This window comes from Capricornis sumatraensis, chromosome 2 (assembly GCF_032405125.1).
Source record: "Capricornis sumatraensis isolate serow.1 chromosome 2, serow.2, whole genome shotgun sequence".
Classification (NCBI taxonomy): domain Eukaryota; kingdom Metazoa; phylum Chordata; class Mammalia; order Artiodactyla; family Bovidae; genus Capricornis; species Capricornis sumatraensis.
Window position 1 is genome coordinate 56,585,248 of NC_091070.1, and position 20,366 is coordinate 56,605,613.

At 50.1% G+C, this 20,366-nt stretch overlaps 1 protein-coding gene across 2 annotated transcripts in view; it reads right to left on the reverse strand.

Moving 5' to 3' along the window:
* Positions 1-2,317: 2,317 nt before the first annotated feature.
* The window catches only part of DAPK2 (death associated protein kinase 2), a 131,007-nt gene continuing 112,958 nt past the window's right edge, over positions 2,318-20,366 (reverse strand). Inside the window, exons 9-12 of one of the 2 annotated variants that reach the window (XM_068964084.1) lie at positions 19,807-19,852; positions 6,356-6,445; positions 6,147-6,236; positions 2,318-2,936 (exon numbers count right to left, since the gene is read on the reverse strand). In XM_068964084.1, coding sequence (XP_068820185.1) covers positions 2,856-2,936; positions 6,147-6,236; positions 6,356-6,445; positions 19,807-19,852 — 307 coding nt within the window. In that variant the 3' untranslated portion in view covers positions 2,318-2,855. Of the gene's footprint in view, positions 2,937-6,146; positions 6,237-6,355; positions 6,446-17,614; positions 18,224-19,806; positions 19,853-20,366 lie in introns of those variants that run through there. The other variant, XM_068964083.1, reaches the window with a different exon arrangement.

Here is a 20,366-nt window from a genome sequence, read left to right on the forward strand (position 1 = left end):
ATGAAGCCAGCACACCCAATTCCCCTGGGCCAGCTGCTCCACCCCTCCTCACACCTGGAGGGCACCAGCCATCTGCTGGCCCAGAGGCCACAGGGACCAGACCCCCGGATGGGATTGGCACAGGTGTGTGGCTTCAGGCTACTGGGTATCAAAGTCATCCTCAAAGGATGTGCATATTCTCAAAGGCCCACTGCCTGCTCCTGTGCTTCCTGAGGGAGTCAGGAAACCCAGCGAGTGCCACTGAACCCCAGAGAGCTGGTGTGGGCGGAGAGGGTGGAGGAGGACTCAGGCAACAGGGCTTTATATAACCTGGATGGGAAGGAGGTGGGAGGAGCAGCCTATGGGCAGGATGGAGCCCTGGATTCCCAGGACTTACAGAATGTTGACCCCTGTAGGGGAAGTATCACCTCCGTGTTATTAATTGTTCTAACCCCCCATCTAGCACAGTCCCAGGCATACAGTGTGAATCCGAAAACAACAGTTCACTGACTGACTTGCAGCCCATGGAGGCTGGCTACCATGCTGTTCCTACTCAGGGGCAATGCCCTTCGCAAAGAAGCAAGTGTGACCATTTCGTCTATTTCAAAGAAATGAACAAGACAGGCAACAGTAAAGGACAGATGAGAGTGTTTTAAGATGACGCAAAGCAAAGCGTCCATCCATTTTCTGAAAATTCTCCCATAGTTCATCACGTTGTAGAAATGAGCACTGTACTAGGAATCAGGAAGTCTGGGCTTTCATCAGGCACTTTCACAAATTTGCTGTGTGAAGCAGAACTAGTCACTTCCTCTCAGCTTCTGCGTCCTCTTCAGTACAATGCAGTGGTTGGGCCAGACAAGTTCCAAAGGCTTGCCCTTTGGTCCTGATTGGAAACTCGACTGGATTTGTAAAAGCCACTCCCTCCTCTTCTTCCCAGCAGGCGGGCAGTCCCCTCCCCACGACCACATTATTACTTCTCGGGAGCTCCTGGGAGCCCTTGTTCTGGAGCACTCCCTGCTGATCTGTGTGTCCAGCCACAGCAAGGACCAAGGGCCCCTGAACACAGCCAGTGGTTCTTGGCCTTGGCTGTCCTCCAGGGGCTAGAGGGAGGCACAGAGCTGGATCCTCCTGAGACCTGGGGTGTCTAGGAACAACAGGGCAACAGCAAAGCTTTCTTCAACAAGCTTGCAGGTCACTCCATTTCTGGCTGGAAGCTTTTCTGAAGTCGGACTGACTTTCTGATCCTGTGGGGCCATTTTGCCCCAGATCCGTCCACTGGATGAAGGCTGCTCTGTCCATGCTCTCATACAACGTTCTTGAAAGCTGCTGCTGACAGCGGGAAAGGATGGCCTCCCCTTCCCCTAGCCCTTCCCTGTCTGCCTTTTCCGTCCCCCTCTGCTTCCTGGTGCACTGCCCCTCACTCACCTTCCGGAACCTCTCTCCTTTTCTTCCACCTCTCCCATGCACTTCCCCAGTCTTGGTGCCTCACCTTGACCCCTTTTGCTTCTGGCTTGGGTTTCTGCACAGCACCACCATTCTTTTGGCCTGGAAAGCGGGGCCCAAACTCCTGTGGCTAAGGTTCTCAGCCATATTCACTCCAGGGCCCAGGTAACCCATCTCTTTCTCCTCTCCTTTCTCCCTGTAGGTCCTTCTTTGATCTTCTCCAATCATATCTTCAGAAAGCCCCCTGCCCCTATCTTGGCCATCACTGGGCAGGTGGATTAGTTCTCTAGAGCTGCCTTTACAAAGCAGCACAGTCTGGGTGGCTTAAACAACAGAAACTGACTTCCTCACAGTTTCAGAGGCCAGAAGTCTGAGATCGAGGTCTTGGCAGGGTTGGTTTTCCTGAGGCCTCTCTCCTCGGCTTGCAGACAGCCGCCTTCTCACTGTCTCTTCATACATTCTTCCTCTGATCTCTCTTCTTATAAGGACGCCAGTCATATTGGATCTGGGGCCACCTCGATGACCTCATTTTCCTTAACTAACCTCTTTGAATATCTATCTCCAAATATTCTGTGGTACCAGCAGAGGTGATGGCCCCCGTGGCAGAGGGAACACAGGCATTCTATGCTGGCATCCAGGTTGGTTTTCTTTGGCTGCACACCTTTAGGGAAAGATGTAGAAGGCAGGCACCCTGCAGCCCAGGACAGGTGGTTCAATATGACCTTCTGAGGTGCTATCCACTCAGCACCCCAACGCTGGGTGCTCCCCAGAGACATAGGCACCTGAGCTAAAGAAAATCAGATTCAGATAGCTCAAAAAGACACTGAGCATCAGGTAAACAAGAAGTTTAATAAAAGTGAAAAAAATGACAACACAGTGGGCTGGCAATGGGCTGCTTTAGGAGGTTTGATAAGTTGGCCGGCATGACATGCTGACTCCGTGTGGGTTCTGGGAGGTCACAGGATTGGTCCCTCATACCCCAACATTCACTCTGTATCTTCTGCCCAGGGGTGAGGTATCTGTCTTCCTGGTATTATTTTTGACCAGGCTGGTTCTGAACTCCCTCATCCTGTAAGGAAAGCTGCCCAAATCTGACCTTTACCCATGATGATGGTGATGATGGTCGTCTACATCATTTTCTTAGGGCCATATCCCATCCCAGGTTCTGAGGTGGGCAGACAGGTGAAAGCCCATGTTATGGAGAATTAAGGGCTTTGGGAATGTTGGAATCTCCTCCATAGGAGATAGCCACAGCGCCCAGGATCTGCTGGATCCCCCGCAAATCCTTCTGAATCCTGCATGCCCATCTCTCTTGCAAAGTGCTCAGGGTTGCAGAATGCTCAGGCGCTGGTAACAAGCGGGGTCCAAGAGTCTGCAGAGAAAGGAGACTTGCTGGGCTGGGCTTCCCTGGTGGCCACCTAGAGCCTGGTCAGTTAGGACGTACTGCTCCTCCTCCGGGGGTGGAGGGCTTTCCTTTTGGCAATGTCCTCCTCTGTGTCACTCTCACAATTCCTCTGGGAAAAAAGAAAAAAGAAAAAGAGAGAGAGACCCAGAGCAAGAAGGTCAGAAGATGCCAAAAATGGGGTCATGCTGGGCAACCTGGGCTGATGCACCTGAGTCAGGAGCCTGTAAACCAGGGAGGTGGACATGGAGGGGAATCCTGTTGCTCTGTCCAGAGACCAGGGGTGGAAGAGATAGGAATGGGGAGGGCCCTGAAGCAGGGCCAAACCAACTGCCTGGAGGCCTCCTTCCCAGGAGGAAGGAAAGCAGGCAGAGCCTCTAGGGGAAGTCAGGCACCAGAAGAGGCCAAATGATCATCATGAAAATTATATCTGGTGTCCTTTGTGGCTGCCACATAATTAAGACCACTAGGCTAGTTGGTTAGTGGGGTGATGGGTCTCCTGACCTCAGCCTACAGAGAATGAGGAGGGCTAGCACGACCTCTCCAAGCTCTGACGGCCACCTCACCCCCTCTGCTTTGACTGGCTTAGGCTGCACCTTTAGCCAGGCCTGCCATGTAGTCTTTCCAGGCCAATGGCTTCTGTCCCCCATTTTTATGAAAGGGAAAAAGAGTAAAGCAGATTTTATCAGCTCCTACATAGCTAAGCCAGAGCAGAGGCAGCCACCCTGGAAGTCACTGTGCCTTTTTCATTCATTCCACGTGCATCTACTTAAATAATTAAAACTATTGAAAGAAGTATTAATTGATAAAGAATTATGGAAATCATAGAAAAATCTGTTGTCAGACGTACAGTTTTATTTATTCTTATTTTTTTAAAGCTTTTCTTTTTGCATTTTTTCCCCCTATTTTTTGGCCATAACTTGTGGTGTGCATGAACTTAATTCCCTAACTGGGGGTCGAACCCATGCCCCCTGCAGGGGAAGTCCAGTGGAGTCTTAACCACTGGACTACTAGAGAAGTCCTCAGATTTTAAATTTTAATGCTTCCTATGGTTTTTCCCGTGGTCATGTATGGATGTGAGAGCTGGACCGTGAAGAAGGCTGAGCGCCGAAGAATTGATGCTTTTGAACTGTGGTGTTGGAGAAGACTCTTGAGAGTCCCTTGGACTGCAGGGATATCCAACCAGTCCATTCTGAAGGAGATCAGCCCTGGGATTTCTTTGGAAGGAATGATGCTAAAACTGAAACTCCAGTACTTTGGCCACCTCATGTGAAGAGTTGACTCATTGGAAAAGACCCTGATGCTAGGAGGGATTAGGGGCAGGAGGAGAAGGGGACAACAGAGGATGAGATGGCTGGATGACATCACCGACTCAATGGACATGAATTTGAGTGAACTCCGGGAGTTGGTGATGGACCGGGAGGCCTGGCGTGCTGCGATTCGTGAGGTCTCAAAGAGTCGGACACGACTGAGCGACTGAACTGAACTGAAACAAAAGGATGTGTCTATTTTTCTTTTTATTTATTTTTTTTTTTTTTAAAGGAAAATGTCTTAGGGAAAGCAGTATAATAGATGTCTGGGACCCATTTCTTTTCTACTTAGAGGATGAGCCATTGGGTTGACATCAGGTGCTGTGTGTTTGAGTAAAAAGAGAACTATTTTAAAGTTCACAAATAGACAAAAATTAGGAAAGAATTTTACATTCTTTTCAATTACTCTCTGTTCCTCTTTCCCAATGGCCAGCATTGTATCAGGCCAACTCAGCCTGAGAGGTGTGCCCGCTGTCAGCTGTGTGCCTACTCAGGGGCCCCTCTCCTTCCCTCGGCCCGAACCAGCTCGAAATTCAAGGTCAAGATCAACTTTAGCCAAATACATCCTGGACCTAGCCTGGCTATAACAATAAAAATAATGCAAGCTCTGCTGAATCACAACTTTTTAGCATGAGTCAGAGCCAAACAATAGCAAAGTAAGCTGGGTGACAATCTGCTTGTGATTAACAGGGATTCTCAGAGGGAGCAAGTCCAGTCCCCCTCCCCACTTCTTTTTTAACGTTAAGAACTCTACGTATTTAGAAAGTAAATAAATATCCACTTTTAAATGATGGTTGTATCGAACGAGGAAAATTAGAAAATATTTGTAACAGAATAAAATGAAAAGAGCATTTACCACAATTTGTTGCAAGCAGCTGAAGCTGTCCCCTTTTATAGCAGATGAGGAAGGTGGCCAGAGAAGGAACACAGCCTGGCCAAAGCCCACCGTTTATGGGCCTCTAAGCCATGAGTCCTGCAGGGCCCCGAGCTCAAGAAGAGCTCAGGCTGGTGCGGGGCACACAGGGGCAGTGCCAAGACCTGGGATGTAGCCTAAGTGCTGTGGGCCCGAGGCTGCCCAGGGCTGACAGGCAGGCTGCTGCCCTACGGCCTCTTCCTGAGTAGGGAGTCACCTTTCTCTCCCGACCTGTGCCATCGAGAGGCCGTCACCACACTCGGTAAGCTGTGAGGAGGGTCTGTCAGGGACCCTTGACCAGCCACAATACTAACACTGCACTTGGTAGCATCAGCACTGCCTTTCAGAGTCTACAGGAGGATTTTAAACAATAATAGGTGCTAATAAGTATTGAGCACTTAAAATGCCAGACTCTAAGAATATGTCATCATTTAATCCTCATGACTGCCCTGTGAGGTAAGAACTGTTGCTAACCCCTTTTTACAAATGATTTCATTTAGCACAGAGAGGTTAAGTCATTTCCTGAAGGTCACACAGCTAGGAAGTGGCACATTTGAATCCTGGCAGTCTGGCTCCAGAAGCCATGCTCTTGACATTATGAGTCTCCCATTTTAAACGTAGGTAAAGTTGCAACAAGCTAATCAAATATATCATCTAAATATTATTATGTTATTATTATTGGTAATCTAAAGCAAAGCAGAAGTGGGAAAATTGGCAAATGAATGGAAAGCTCTCATTCTAAAGCAGATATCTGGATTATCAGGAACTGACTTTGGATCGCCTGCCTGTGGTAGTCTCATTGACCAGAGTTCCTGCAGCCCCTAACAGGCTACAGGTCCTCCGGGGAAGCTGGGGCTGTGGAATGGCAGCAGCAGTCCCTCCAAAAGCCCATGAGGAAAGGATTCTAGAGCCTCTAGAGGCTCATGTACCAAATCCCCGGGAGCACCCATCTTCCAGCACCACCCCAGTGGTCGCCCGTGAATACAGCCTCTGCTGATCACACAGTGCAGAGCCTGCTGGAAGCAGTTGAGCCCCATCTGCTCCCCACAGCCCCTCCCAGGTCAAGGCTACACACTCCGAGAGCTCTGTGTTTACCCACCAGGTCCTTGTTCGGCCTCGGCCTCGGGTGCACCTTCTTCATCAGGGAGCGGGTGAGGTGGTTGCACAAGGAGACGATACTGAAGGAGAGCTGAGGGAGGGAGCAGAGGGGAGCCGCCAGGTGAGAATGTGCACAGAGACCCGGAGGGGTCTGGAAGGAGCCAGGAGCCCACCTCAGCCCCCCGCGCCCCGCCCTAAGCCCTGACCCACCTTCCACCGCCTGCGGACATACTGCTTCTTGAAGTTCTCCAGATTGACCGCAGACTCCCTGCGCATCAGGGCTTGCTGGCTGTCCACCGGCTGGGAGACAAAGCAGACAGCATGGTGGCTGACACTGGGCTTCGGGCAGCAGCTAAACCCCTGACCACACGCCACCCTCAGCCTGACCCTGGGATCTGCCTGCTGGACACGACACACAGAAGGACCTCACACTGAGGGCAAGGGCTCCAGATGAATCTCAGCTGTTCCAGAGATGCCCAGGGCACCCCTGAGCTATTATTACCACAGCTAGATGGGCACACTGGCTGGACTGGAGGCTTGCCACCCCCATTAAGGGAAAGACCAAGAGGCAGGGGGTCCCTCTGGGGAAGGGTCATCCTGCAGCAGTCCAGGATACCCACTGTAAACTGGGTCAGTTCTGGGCTTAGCAAAATGGATGACTTGTTGGCAGATGGGGCATTAATATTCCATTTAAAGATAAATGGAAGGAAATAGGGCTTTGATGGGGATCGAGAGGAGATGGGATGTGTATTTCCTTTCATTGTCTGGCAGTCAAGGCTCAGCTTAAGCTCTGACTTTTTTAAGAAACCTGGCATGGCTTCTCGGAGTCTCAATTTTCTCATCTGTAATATGGGGATAATGAATAACATTGTGTCACAGGGTTATTTAGGATTAAATGACTGTGGGATGTGAAGTGCTTAACTTAGAGTTGCTCAATAAATAGTAATAAATTACTGATAGCCTTCCTGTCTTCTCCAGTCCATCTTTTTAAAAATTATTTTATTTTAAAAATAGCTTTATTTTGATTTAAGAAAAAAAGAAAGAAAGTGAAGTCGTTCAGTCATGTCTGACTCTTTGTGACCCCATGGACTATAGACTGCCAGGCTCCTCCGTCCACAGGATTTTCCAGGCAAGAGTACTAGAGTTAATTGATATTAAAAAGTGGGCATATTTAATGGACTCCAGTGTAAAGAGCTCATTCCCTCATGAATTCCTGCCTCTTCATAAACAAGATTTTCCTAATTCAAGAATTCAAGAGATGAGTTTCAGGGATTCTATGAACCTCCTGAAATTATCTGCAGATTTTAGTGCATAAACTTGTACATGGATGTTCACAGTAGCATCATTTATAACAGACAAAAAGTGGAAGCAACTTAACTGTGCATCAACTGATACATGGACAAAAAAAAATGTGGCCTACCCAGGTTGTTGCTTTAGTCATTGAGTTGTGTCTGACTCTTTAGTGATCCCATGGACTGTAGCCCACCAGGCTCCTCTGTCTATGGGATTTTCCAGGCAAGAATACTGGAGTGTGTAGCCATTCCCTTCTCCAGGGGATCCTCCCAACCCAGGGATCAAACCTGTGTCTCCTGCATTGGCAGGCAGGTTCTCTACCATTGAGCCACCAGGGAAGCCCACTTTATCCATACAATGGAAGAACTAAGTGGAAAATCCATTCATGAAAAGAATGAAGTACTAATACATACTACAACATGAATAAACCTTGAAAACAAAATAGTAAGTGAAGGATGCCAGACACAGGAGGTCACATATTGTATAATTCTAATCACATAAACAAACCTGGTGCTGCAATCCATGGGGTCACAAAGAGTCAGACATGACTGAGCGAGCGACTGAACTGAACTGAGTCACATAAAATGCCCCAAATATCCAGAATGGGCAAATCCACAGAGGAAGAAAGTAAATTAGTAGTTGCCAGGGCTAGAGAGAGGGGGAGATGGAGAATGACTATGAAAGGTTATAAAGTTTCTTTCTATGGTGATGAAAATGTCCTGGAATTAGATAGTGATGATGGTTGTATAACCTTGTGAATACACTAACAAGCACTGAATTATATACTTTCAAGTAGTGAATTTTATAGTATGTGAATTATATCTCAATTTTTTAAAACTTAGTGTATAGGTACAGACATATTTTTCCTCTGAGAAGAGTCAGGAGCTTCGATTGATTCTTAAAGGGCTCTGGGACCTCAAGAAAATGAACCACCCACGTTCGTCCATAAGGTCCCATCCAGCTCTATTTTTTCTCTCTGCTCTGACAGCCTCCTCAAAGCAGTGTCACCTTTTGCACCTCGGTGACCTCAGTGAGTGAGGCCGCTCATGGACTCCTGATGCTGGTCTTGTCTCCTAGCCACACTGTGAGCACACCTCCATGCCTGCTTATCTGTCATCATGGTGCCAGATGTCCGTGGAAGCCGGTGCATATGGCTGGGGCACACTGCTCTGGACCTGACATCTTCTGGCAGGAGGCTCTTTTCACGTTCACCCAACGTCCCTCCTCCAGAAAGGCCTCTGTGTGTTTCAAACCCCAATTCAATTATGATCTCTTCCAGGATAACCTCCAAGAAACAATGTCTCTCCCAACATGACCCAAACACGTGTGTGCTCCTTTATCATACACTGCACCTCTCTTGGTCGGCTCCGCAGTACAGTCACCTCCCACTAGTGGCCAATAACAGGAATGATTCTCTTCATGTTTCTGCCAGTGTTTCCTCACCACCTACTCCTGATCCAGAGCTTAAGACAGTGGGTGCGGAAGCGCTGTATGGGTGATCTGCAGCAGAATCAAACCAGAACAAAGCCCCAGGACCTGGGACCTACTCATTCCCGCCCATAAGAGGCCCAGGCACCTGGGTCCACCCGGCTGTGAGACCGCGGAAGGGTGTCACGACGCACTGACTGCCCACAGCTCTGCCTGGGGGCCCAGTGAGGTGAGACACAGAGTCCTGGGGAGGTCAGGGAGCATGGAGGAGAGTCCACGCCACCTTGACACAGAGGGGAGACGAGAGAGCCAGAGGCTATTCACCCTCCCAAACTGGGACCCAGCGGTTTGGTCCAAAGAGTACTGGAAGGAAGAGAGGAGGGAAAGGAGGGAGGCGGAGAGGAGAGAGAAGAGCAAAGGATGGGGGCGCTGAGGGCACCACCAGCTCATGTCCTGCTCTCTCAACTCTTTCCTTAACTGTCTCTCCCCCCACGCAAGCCCTGCCCTGGGTTAAGGTCCTCACTGCAAGAGAACCGTGAAAGAGGGCAGGGGACAACTGGTCTGTTCTGATCCTGCCTTTCCCTGGCATCAAAGCCTTCCAGCAGCTTCCAGGTACTCTCAAAAGAACCCAAGAAGCTCACCAAGAACCCCAAGGCCTGTACCATCTGGGTCTTTCTCTCATCTGATTTTCTCCCCATCTCCTTCCTATCCCTATGGCTTTCATTGCACGGGTCTGCTTGCTAGTCCAGGAACCCAAGGTCTCAGGATCTTGCTGTATAAACGTTGTCATCTCAGGCAGGTGTGTGCTCCAGGGTCACCTCCGCAGGGTCACCCTATATAAGATAGCACACTGGTTGCCCTATGCAAGTCACTGGGCCTCTGCCCGAGTTCTTCACGGGACCTGTCACTACCTGACCTTTTATTCTGTGTTTATTCAGTTGTTATTAATCCCCCTGCTCTGTACCTCTCAGCAACTAGTATCTCCTTCTCAAGGTCATTGCCATCTTGCCACCCACGGAACATTTCTACCTCTAACTTCACAAATATCTGCTATTCACCTTCCAGTCTAATCCCGGCAGGGAACATCTTGCACTTGGAGAGTTTGATGAGCTGGAATTAGTGGACTCTGGGACCAAAGGGACCTCTTCTAGTCTACTTATCGATTGGCTCCCTTGCCAGGAGTTAGCTAAACCCCATGGTTGGAAGGTCGACATGCAGGCCAGGGGAATCCCGTTAGTGAGAATCCCACATTCCAACTGGTCCAGCAGGGTCAGCCACTAAGCGGAGATGCCCAACGGCAGTATCACGTGGGACGGTTCCCACAGGCTGCTCCTGGGAGGTGACGTAGTCACTTCAAGGACCCTGTCTGTGTTCTACACAAAACAGCATGAACTCCGAGGAAGAGTATATAAACCTGTCAGGCTGGCCTTTCCCTATTATTGGGCCTTGTCGGTGGCTAAGAGGCTCACCAAACGCTGACACTGTCTCTAGCTCTTGAAGTCAGAGAGATGTGAATTCTGCAGTGACATAAGTTCCAGAAGGAATGTGACACCAACACTTTGGATTAAACTGAGGGTGTGAGGGGAGATGGAGTTTGTTCCACCTTCTCCTGACCCTCCCCTTTCTGCAAACAAAGCCCTCAGCCTCGTGGTCCTTCAGTGACGCCAGTGTGGGCGGCTTTGACCAGGCTCCTAGGAGTATGTTTAGTGTCACAGAAAAATGCTGAGAAGGGAGAAAAGAAGACAGAACTCTGTGGCTAAAGTCAGGTTTTGTTTATGTGGACACAAACGCCTCTGAAAAAGTCCTTCAGGGAGCCACTGTACAGAGTGAAGTAAGTCAGAAAGAGAAAAATAAATATTTCATATTAATGCATGTATATGGAATCTAGAAAAATTGTACTGATGAACATATTTGCAGGGCAGTAATAGAGACGCAGATGTACAAAACGGTCTTGTGGACATGGATGGTGGGGGCAAGAACTGGGTGAAATAAACTGAGAGAATGTAATTTGAAATATACACACTACCTGGAGTAGGAAATGGCAACCCACTCTGGTATTCTTGCCTGGGAAATCCCAGACATTGGAGCCTGGAGGGACCCCTTTGTGTCCATGGGGTCACAAAGAGTCAGACACAACTAAGTACAGACGACCAACCTCCTCCAACTGTAATTATTACCATGTGTAATATAGACAGCGAATGGGAAGCTGCTCTGTCACACAGGGAGCTCAACCTGGTGCTCTATGATGATCTAGAGGAGTGGGAATAGGGGTGGGGTGGGAGGGAGGCTCTAGAGGGAGGGGATATATGTACACTTATGGCTGATTCACTTTGCTGTACAGCAGAAGTCGACACAACATTGTAAAGCAATTATCCTCCAGTTTAAAAAAATGTCTGTAGTGGAGAGCTAGGCCAGCACCAACATCCACAGGGCAGGGAGATGAAGCAGCAGCCATCCTTCCAGGCATAAAGACCAGAATCCTGGTTTTCCAGTCTCCTCTAGAAACTGCAAACAGATTGCAACTTTTCAAACCTCCATCTGAGTTACTCCTCCAGCCCCATCCTCCACTGAAAGCCAAGGACAGCTGAGCACCGTTTCTTGGTTCGCCCAGGACTATCACTCTGGGCCTTGCTCCTTCGTCTGTAGGTGGCATCTCCACCTCTCCCTTTTGCTGACTGTTTTGCTGGCTGGAGCCCTGCTGGCCTTACCTCCCTGTTTACCCAGGGAAGGAGGCCTGAGTCTGCCTCCCTATGGCTGAGTCGGGGGAGCTTCAGCGAGGCTGTGTGCCTAGCAGGTTGTCCCGCGACTGAGCACGCCAATGGAAAGAGGTAGAATGCCCCTTTCTTTGCCTGACCCGACCTTACTTCTCTGAGTCAGGTCTCAGCATGCATACACTCTTCCTTTTCATCTTCTCTCCGGGACGTTCAGTTTTCTGAGCCACTTTTTCATTCCCAAGAAAAGCTTCAAAAGCTCTTCCTCTAGCATTGAAGACAAGAGACTTGAGAGACATTATATCCACCTGCCATGTGTGAACTGTGTTTGGATCCTGATTTGAACAGACTGAGTATAGCAGGAGGCCCTCGAGAAGAGCGGGGCATGTCAGTCCGGCTTGTGCACACAGATGGTGATAAGTAATTATGCCTGATTTTGTCACGTGCAATCATGGAGCAGTGGTCATGGTAAAAAAACAAAAACTAAAACAAAAACAAACATGCTTTATAAAAGATTCCTGCTGGAAAATTTATCAGTTAAGTGAGTCTGAAGTTTGCTTTAAAATACTGTGAAGCTGGGTAATAGATAAATGGAATTCACTCAGCCATTCCTAACCCTTCCATGCAAGTTTTGAAAATCTCCCATAATGAAAAGCTAAAAACACAAACTCTCCTTCTTTTGAATCTCTGTAATCTCCTTTAATTTCCGTTTAACAGCTCTAGGTTCCAGACCACAATCCGAACTCATCCCATCCCTCCACGTTCTGCCTGGCACCCTCCCAAGGTTATAGAGGGAGGGGAGTTTTGGCGGGAGACACCCGAGAATGTTTATGCCCTCTGCCACCTCCTTTTGAGAATGTTAAGTGCTTTATTCATATCCAATTCTTTTGTGACCCTATGGACTTGTAGCCCACCCACGGGGCTCCTCTGTTCATGGGATTCTGCAGGCAAGAATACTGGAATGTGTTCCCATGCCCTCCTCCAGGGGATCTTCCTGACCCGGGGATTGAAGCTTGACCTCTTGTCTCCTGCATTGGCAGGCGGGTCCTTTACCATGAGTGCCACCTGAGAAACCCCTGCAGAAACCTCCTCAGAGTTCATCTGCCTCCTGTTTTCTGGAATATTAGGTACCTCTGCTTCATCACTCACCATGGCCTTTCTCTCCGCAGGTGGTTGGGGCCCTACCTGTGCCAGACACCGAGTCTTTTATTCAAGGGTTGTCTTGTCCTTATCTGTCACTTCCCTCCAGAGCCAGGGCACAATCAGTGTTTATTCATAGAACTGGCCGCTTTCACTCCTCAAATATGCCCACTGCTGGGTCTCCTCTCCACGGCAAAAAATCTTCTCCACGGGCCAAGAGTTTTCACAGACAAAGGAGAAAGGGTCATTCAGTTCCACAGACGTGTACAGAGGCTGAGAGCAGGCGTGATAGCTGAGCGCACCGCCAGCTCTCCCTGGCGTGGGACCGCCATGCTGCCTGAAGAAGTGATGTGGGTCGCCACCGCCTTCATAAACACCTGGAGAGGTGGGTGGGTGGTGTGGGGAGAGAAGCTCACGGAGGAGACTCTGGCTTCTCCCACCATTATGACTCTGCTCCCGCCCTTCGCTACCATCATCCTGATTCTGCAGAAGCATGGCTCACCATCACACCTTCTCCACCCTTCCCAGCACAAAGCTGGGTGACTGTGTGCCTCATGCGTCTGCCCCAGAGCAGGACAGGCGGCTGCCTTCCCCAGGTGCCAACTCTCCAGCCTCTTGGGAACCGCTGTTCAGGAAGATGTTACAGGCTCACCCTGCCCTCTCTGCGATGGCATCAGCAGAGAGCACAGAAGCTGACCTCTCATTCACAGCCTGATGAATGAAAAGATCCTCTGTGATGGCACACGGGCTGGCCCACAGAGCGGCAACCCCCACCAGGCCTTTGTCTGTCTAGATGCCAATGAAACACCCGATCCTGCCTCATCTGCCCTGCTCTGCCCTGTTCTTGATGTCACTGTTAAAATGCCATCTGTGGGCATGTGGAGGAGAGTCAAGTGGGTCCTCTGGCTGGGCATTCCACCAGCCTCCTTGGACTCCCCTTGGCATCAGACTCTGCTGCCAAAGGGTGATGGGCGTTGGACTAGTCAGGGGGCAGGGGAAGGTCATGGTCCCTTCTGACTTCCCTGAAAGGCTTGGAGGGCAGTTTTCAGTTCACTTCACTTTGTCTTTGGAAACTCTTAAATAAAAGAGTCTGTTCATAAAACATCTAAATGACAAGCTATTACCCACGACTGGACATGAACATGGAGAGGACGACTGCGCTACAGAGAAGAAATCCACCTGTGATTCTGGCTCCAGTCAGCTCCGGGGCTGACTGGCTGGGAGACTCTAGACAAACCCTGTCCTGTAAAATGCTGTAAAAGGAGGCTGTCAGATGGCTCACCCCTGAGAACCTCCAACACGGATAGCGTGTAGCTGATGCTAGGATTCTAAAATAACCACTTCTCCCGCTCTTTTCCCAGTCTCTCTAATTCAAATCATCATCCACAGCTTACTCCTTTATTGCATGTTATTTCGACCCTCACAAGAAAGTTTGCCCTGAGTTGCTCAATCAGGGGCTTCCTTGCCTTAGGAAACCTGTTGACTTGGTCAAGTTAAAGAGTTAGTCATTCAGTTGGGTCTGACTCTTTGTGCCCCCATGGACAGTAGCCTACCAGACCCCTCTGTCCATGGGATTCTCCAGGCAAGAATATTAGAGTAGGTAGCTATTATTCCCTTCTCCAGGGACTCTTCCCAACCCAGGGATCAAACCCAGGTCTCCTGCATTACAGGTGGATTCTTTATCGCCTGAGCCACGAGGAAAGCCCTTGACTTGGTTGACCTGGCCAAAGGGACCGTTAATCTTTGCGGTGTCTTATGCCAAATGATTATATCCTGTCGTGTGACAGGGCAGAAAAGTTCTTGGAGAGATTGTAGATGGACTGTTTGTGTCAATTCTCCCAGACAGGGCATAGGAAACAGGGCTTTGCCATCTTTCATTGATTCCAAGATGCACATTTTTGAATCTCTGAAATCAGGACTTCTCTCTCAAACAATGGCATCGTATCTTTACTGCGGGTCTGAAGTGAAGGCAGGTGCTCCAGGAGATGACCACACTGCTTCTGCCAGCCATCGGGGCCACCCAGCCTCAGACTGTTTAACATTAGATTTCTTGCTTGAGGTTCTTTTGGATTCCACTAATTGTGTAAATGAAGAAAGGAAATTGTGTAAATGCAGAAAGGAATTCTGTCTGAGTACCACCAGCCCGAGGCTCCTGTTCTCAGGGGAGGATTTTTCCACCCCTCTACCCAGTGTCAGGACTTCCCTGGTGGTTCAGACAGTAAAGAATCCACCTGCAATGCGGGAGACCCGGGTTTGGTCCCCGGGTCGGGAAGATCCTTTAGAGAAAGGAATAGCTACCCACTCCAGTATTCTTGCCTGGTGAATTTCATGGGCAGAGGAGCCTGGTGAGCTACAGTCCACGGGGTTGCAAACAGTCGGATGTGACTGAGCGACTGAGTGACCCAGTGTCAAGCCTGAAATGTACACATTCCCTTGCCTTCCCCTCCTACCTGGTGGCTTTATTTCTCACCTCCCCTCTCAGTGAGGGTGTCCCAGCTTTGTATTTGGTGTTTTCTCTTAGACTTCCCATCTTGGGCTTCTTTTTAAATTTATTTTGGGGGTCATAAAATAATGATGCATCTTACATTTGGTGAAAATATGGTTTCTTCTACTTGATGGAAACTGTTTGTTACAAATATTATATATAATATTTGAAGTGATCCAGCCCATGGGGACACGACTGAGTGGCTTCCCTTTCACTTTTCACTTTCAGGCATTGGAGAAGGAAATGGCAACCCACTCCAGTGTTCTTGCCTGGAGAATCCCAGGGACGGGGGAGCCTGGTGGGCTGCCGTCTATGGGGTTGCACAGAGTTGGACACGACTGAAGTGACTTAGCAGCAGCAGCATGTAATAGAAAGGGAGGTAGGATTCTAAAGACATGGCTTCACGGGATCATTCTAAACCATGCCCCATCTGTGCTCTTCCCTGGGCAGCCCCACCCCTGCCATGACATCGGGCTGTTGACTGCTGGGCACCCATTTCAGTCCCATGGCCCTTGAGATGCAGACAGAGCTCTTCAGTACGGCAAAGCCCTACTGGTCCTGCCTTCTTTCCAGCCGCATCTACATCGCACTCCTCTTCTTTCCTCTCCAGCTTTCCTTCTGCCTGAGCAATTTCAGCTCTCAGGCCCCCTCCCAGCACAGAGCCCTGGCATGACAGCTTTGCGGGGAAAACTACCTCCTCCCTGGTTTGCTTCGCTGACTTCAGCTCTAGAGTCACCACCTCAGGGACACCCTTTCTGACTAGGTCGCCTGCCCCTGCAGCCTCCTGCAGTGCTGCAGTCTTCTCATAGCTGCAGCTCTATCTCTCCAGAATGTTCTAGATCAACCTGGAGTCTTTCACTGCAAACTCCATGAAGGTAGGAAACACACCTGTTTTCACTCAACATTGCATTTCTGGGGACAGGATAAGTGCCCAGCAGTTGACAGGTGCTGAACAATTCTTTGTAAGTGGACAGATGGGTGTGTCTGGGTAGAACCTGTCCCACGGCAGAGTGAACCCCTGGCGCCTGGGGCAGCTAGGGGAAGGAAGCAGAAGACCCCGTCAGAAGGCGTCCACTTTTGCCACCACTGTGCCCTTGGGCAAATCACACCCTCTGTTTCCTCAGCACCAAATTCAGAATAACACCTACCCCTTCCTCTCTGATAAGTGGGTTTGTGAGTCTGTGAAGGCACTTTGGAACGATACGATCTCTTCTGTCACCCCCAAGCTTCTAGCACAGTGCTGGGCCCACTCTCCACACTCTGCCTCTCTGAGCTGGCTGGCTATCTCCTCCTCTGGGAAAAGGGAGACAAGATGATCCAGTCTTTAGGGAGAGGCGCACACAGCCTGCGGTCAGGAAGGGACCACTGGGCCTCATGCTTCCCAATCTTAATGTCCACCCTCTTCAGACCTTAGGGACATGAGAAAAGGGTTCTCATTCCCAACAGAAGCTTGGAGCCCTGAGCCACAGGAGGGAAGGTGGAGAAGGGCAAGATGCTGCCCCTTCCCTCCTAATCCTCAGGCTGATCTTCAGACAGGGAAGGGCTGGATGGGAACAATAAACTGCCTGCCTTCTGGGACACACTTCTTAGGACAATCGCTTAGAGGGTATGAGGCTTCCACATTACCTGGCAAAATACATGAAGTTGCTTATTTTACCTCTGGGATCTGAACTTTAATATTAAAGTGCATTTTTACATCAAAAGCTATCTGTTCCTAAATACCCCATCTTAGACTCAGGCATCCTGGGTTCGTGTTTCATCTGTATCAACTAGCTATGAATGACCCTGTGTAAGTCATTTCCCCCTGGAGGTCAGTTTCCTCATCAGTTACATGGAAATAACAGTAACAACAACAATAATACCACCTACCTTCCTGTCTCACAGAGTTCTTTTAAGGATCACAAACATAAATGCTTGGTAAGTTAAATGTCAATGTGAATGAAAAGTAATCTTTTCTCTGTGAATTTAAAATTCTGCCATCAGCAACAGGAAAACACCAAGCTGACTATTAGCCCTAGGTAACTCAAATGGTACCCAAGACCTGCAGTCCATTAAGCAGGAAGTGAGATGTGAACAAGTCCATTATCACAAATCAGTTACTGAGTGTCTCCCTGAGTGTCTCCCCAGGGCCAGCTGTCTCCCTCTGGAGAAGGGAATGCTGAGGGGTATTCAACAGCAACTGTTTTAACAGCCTGGCTGCCCAGCAAGTCACCCAACAAACCAGGCAGGTGAGAGGAGGCACAGAATGGATAACTAGCTAGTCCCTCCGTGCTTCTGGATTCTGGGAGGAGGTGGAAGGCTATGCTACAGACACACACCCCTGCAGGAGAATTTGAGTTGATGCCTGGCAGGGAAGCTGGGAGCAGGCTTCAGCAAACCATCCAGGATGCATTAATGACCCGATGCTGGTGCTCAGAGTTTCAAGCCGGCTAAGACTTCCTTGCCACATGATCTGTTGAGCAGCTCTCCAAGGGACTCACTGGCGTCCCGGCAGAACATGGAACCTGGGCTGTCCACGCTCCCACTCTCCATCTGGAAGCTGCCCACCAGTTCCTGGAGCCACTGGAGGTCTGCTGAGAGCTCCTGCCTCAGGGTCTCAAACTGCGTCTGCAGGTGGTCCAGCTTCCTGGCTGCACCCCCAAGGCGGGACCCTGTGGCCCGGATGTCCTCTCGAAGGAGCTTCTTCGAGGACTTCACCTTGCGGAACTCGTACCTGAGCTGAGACAGGTCGTGCCGGGCTCTCTCGCTCTCCTCCCGGTACCAAGCCTCCTTCTCATTGTAGATGGAGATCAGGGTCTCCACATCGTCCTGGATGGTGTCATGGGTCCCTGTCAGGGCCCGGCAGCCCTGCTCCACCTGAGCCACATCCTCGACCACACGGGCAAAGCGCTCGAAGTTGACGTAGGTGTTGTTGGGGGGCATGCTTGAGTGGCATTTGAGGGTGTACTCTCTCAGGCGCTTGGTCTTCAGCTGGTTGGGCTCTGCCTTGTGCTGTTCCGGGGCTCTGATCTCTCCTTTGGACTGGTGGGTGTTTAGACAGAAGGGCCAGAGTTAATTTGACGTCTGCTCCAAGGTGCAGGCGGAAGGCACTCGAGCCACCTCTGCATTCACAGCATGCGCCGGCCACGGGAAGACCAGGGCGGGCTGAGCACCCCCACAGACCATCAGAAAGGTCAGGAGGACGGGGTGCTGCCTGCACACGCACTTCCAGGCAGAGTGGTCCACAGTCATTAGAGAGGGTCTCTGCATGCATAGCGTTTAAGGGTGCTTGCACAGACAAGCAGGCTACAGCCAGGATTCTGCAAGCATCCACTCCAAAGAGGAAGTGCACAAGGCCATGGCTGATGGGGGAAACTGGGGCTTCTCTCCATCAGGGCCTGTGGGCTCCCTGGGCCTTGGCAATACTCAGCATGCTGAGCAAGGAGGCAGCCCACCAGACTCCCCAGCTCTGCACTCAAGCCTAGAAGGCCCTCAGCCTTCCCCATCCTTCACTGAGTCAATGAACCCGGCCTTCTCCAGGGCACTCCGGCCCTCTCTGCTCTCTCATCTCCTGTGGACCTCTGCCTGTTCTCATCTGCACCCTCAGATCACCCTCGCCAGCTATCCCACTTGACAATTTCAGTGAAAGAGAGGTCTGCTGACGTTCCTAGAAGGGCACATCTCATCCATCAGCAGAACAAGGGTCAGAGTCCCGCTCCCCTGATTCCCATCCTACCAAAGTGCTTATCACATGCACTTTACTGAGACCAGACTGCCAGGCCCTCTGAACACCCAGCAGCCAGAAGCCCAGTTACAAAGTGGGTTAGGCAGGAAGTCACCTTTGTGCCCCACCCTCCCCAGAGAGAACAGAACTGCCCTGAGGGGTGGCTGCCTCTCCCCCAGCAGGCCTCCAGTTGGGCAGCCCATTCTCTGAGGCTGCCAGGTGCCTAAGGAAGGCACTGACCCGGTTTGAGTCATCCTTAACTCAGAGTTTTGAAAGTCAGGAACAAGGTGCCCTGGTAACACATCTGAGGTTTTCAACTGTCACTGATCTCTATAGCCGAGGAGTCCTGATTTCTTTTTTGAGAATAACTGTGACATGTCTTCTGACAGGGGCTTCCCAGGTGGTGCTACTGGTACAGAACCCCTCTGCCAATGCAGGAGATATAAGAGACTCAGGTTCTATCTCTGGGTCAGGAAATCCCCTGGAGGAGGGCATGGCAACCCACTCCAGTTTTCATGCCTGGAGAATCCCATGGGCAGAGAAGCCTGGCAGTCTACAGTCCATGAGGTTGCAAAGAGTTGGACACAATTGAAGCAACTTAGCACGCACATGTGTCTTGCGACAAAGAACAGTTTTTAAGATCACTCAAAGAGCAAAGATTTCAGTTGAGGTTTGTGGAAGTTTCTTTTCATTAGTCACCTGAACATATGACATGGAAACTTAAACTCGCAGACCTATTTGAACAAGCCCAGACCCTTGGAGACCCCCAGCTAGCTTCCATCTGTGCTTAGGGGTCAGTGTTTCAAGCAAAGGCCTTGTCACAGGTCTCCTGAATCTGGCCCAGGAATCCCTGGCAACAGAGCAGGAACCTGCTTGCTGAAACTCGTCACCAAGCGCTTACCGTGATCCAGGGATGTCTGAGAGCCTCTTGGATCGTGAGCCGCTTCCTAAATGAAGATGAGAAAACAGTGATGATCCATGAGAAGCTGAGAGCAGCAGTCTCCATTCTCACTCTTCTCAGACCTGCTTTTTGGCATCCTTCAACCACTGCCATCAAACTAGAATCATAAGGAATGCAGAGGTGGATGGGGGACTGGCTACATCTCCTGCATACTAGAGAAAGCAGTCCAGGCAGACCTCTCAATAGAATGACCTTATATAAACCCTCATCTTTGTTCCCATAGTTGCAGGGCCCAACCCCACACTATTGGAGAGTCCTAAATGCTCTCCATTGGGAAAACTTTGATCTCTGTTTTTCTGTTTGCCTTCCAGATCTCTTCTCTGCCCTCCCCTGCTCTGTACCCAGGTGGGGCAATCCCTCCTACCATTGCCCTTCAACAGAGAAACCAGGCACTGCACTTTAGAGGACCCCACTCTAAGTCTCTCTGAAGTCTATGGGATCAAGAGGACATGGCCTTCCAGAATGTGAGGACTTACCCCTGCCTCAGCTCATCCATCCTC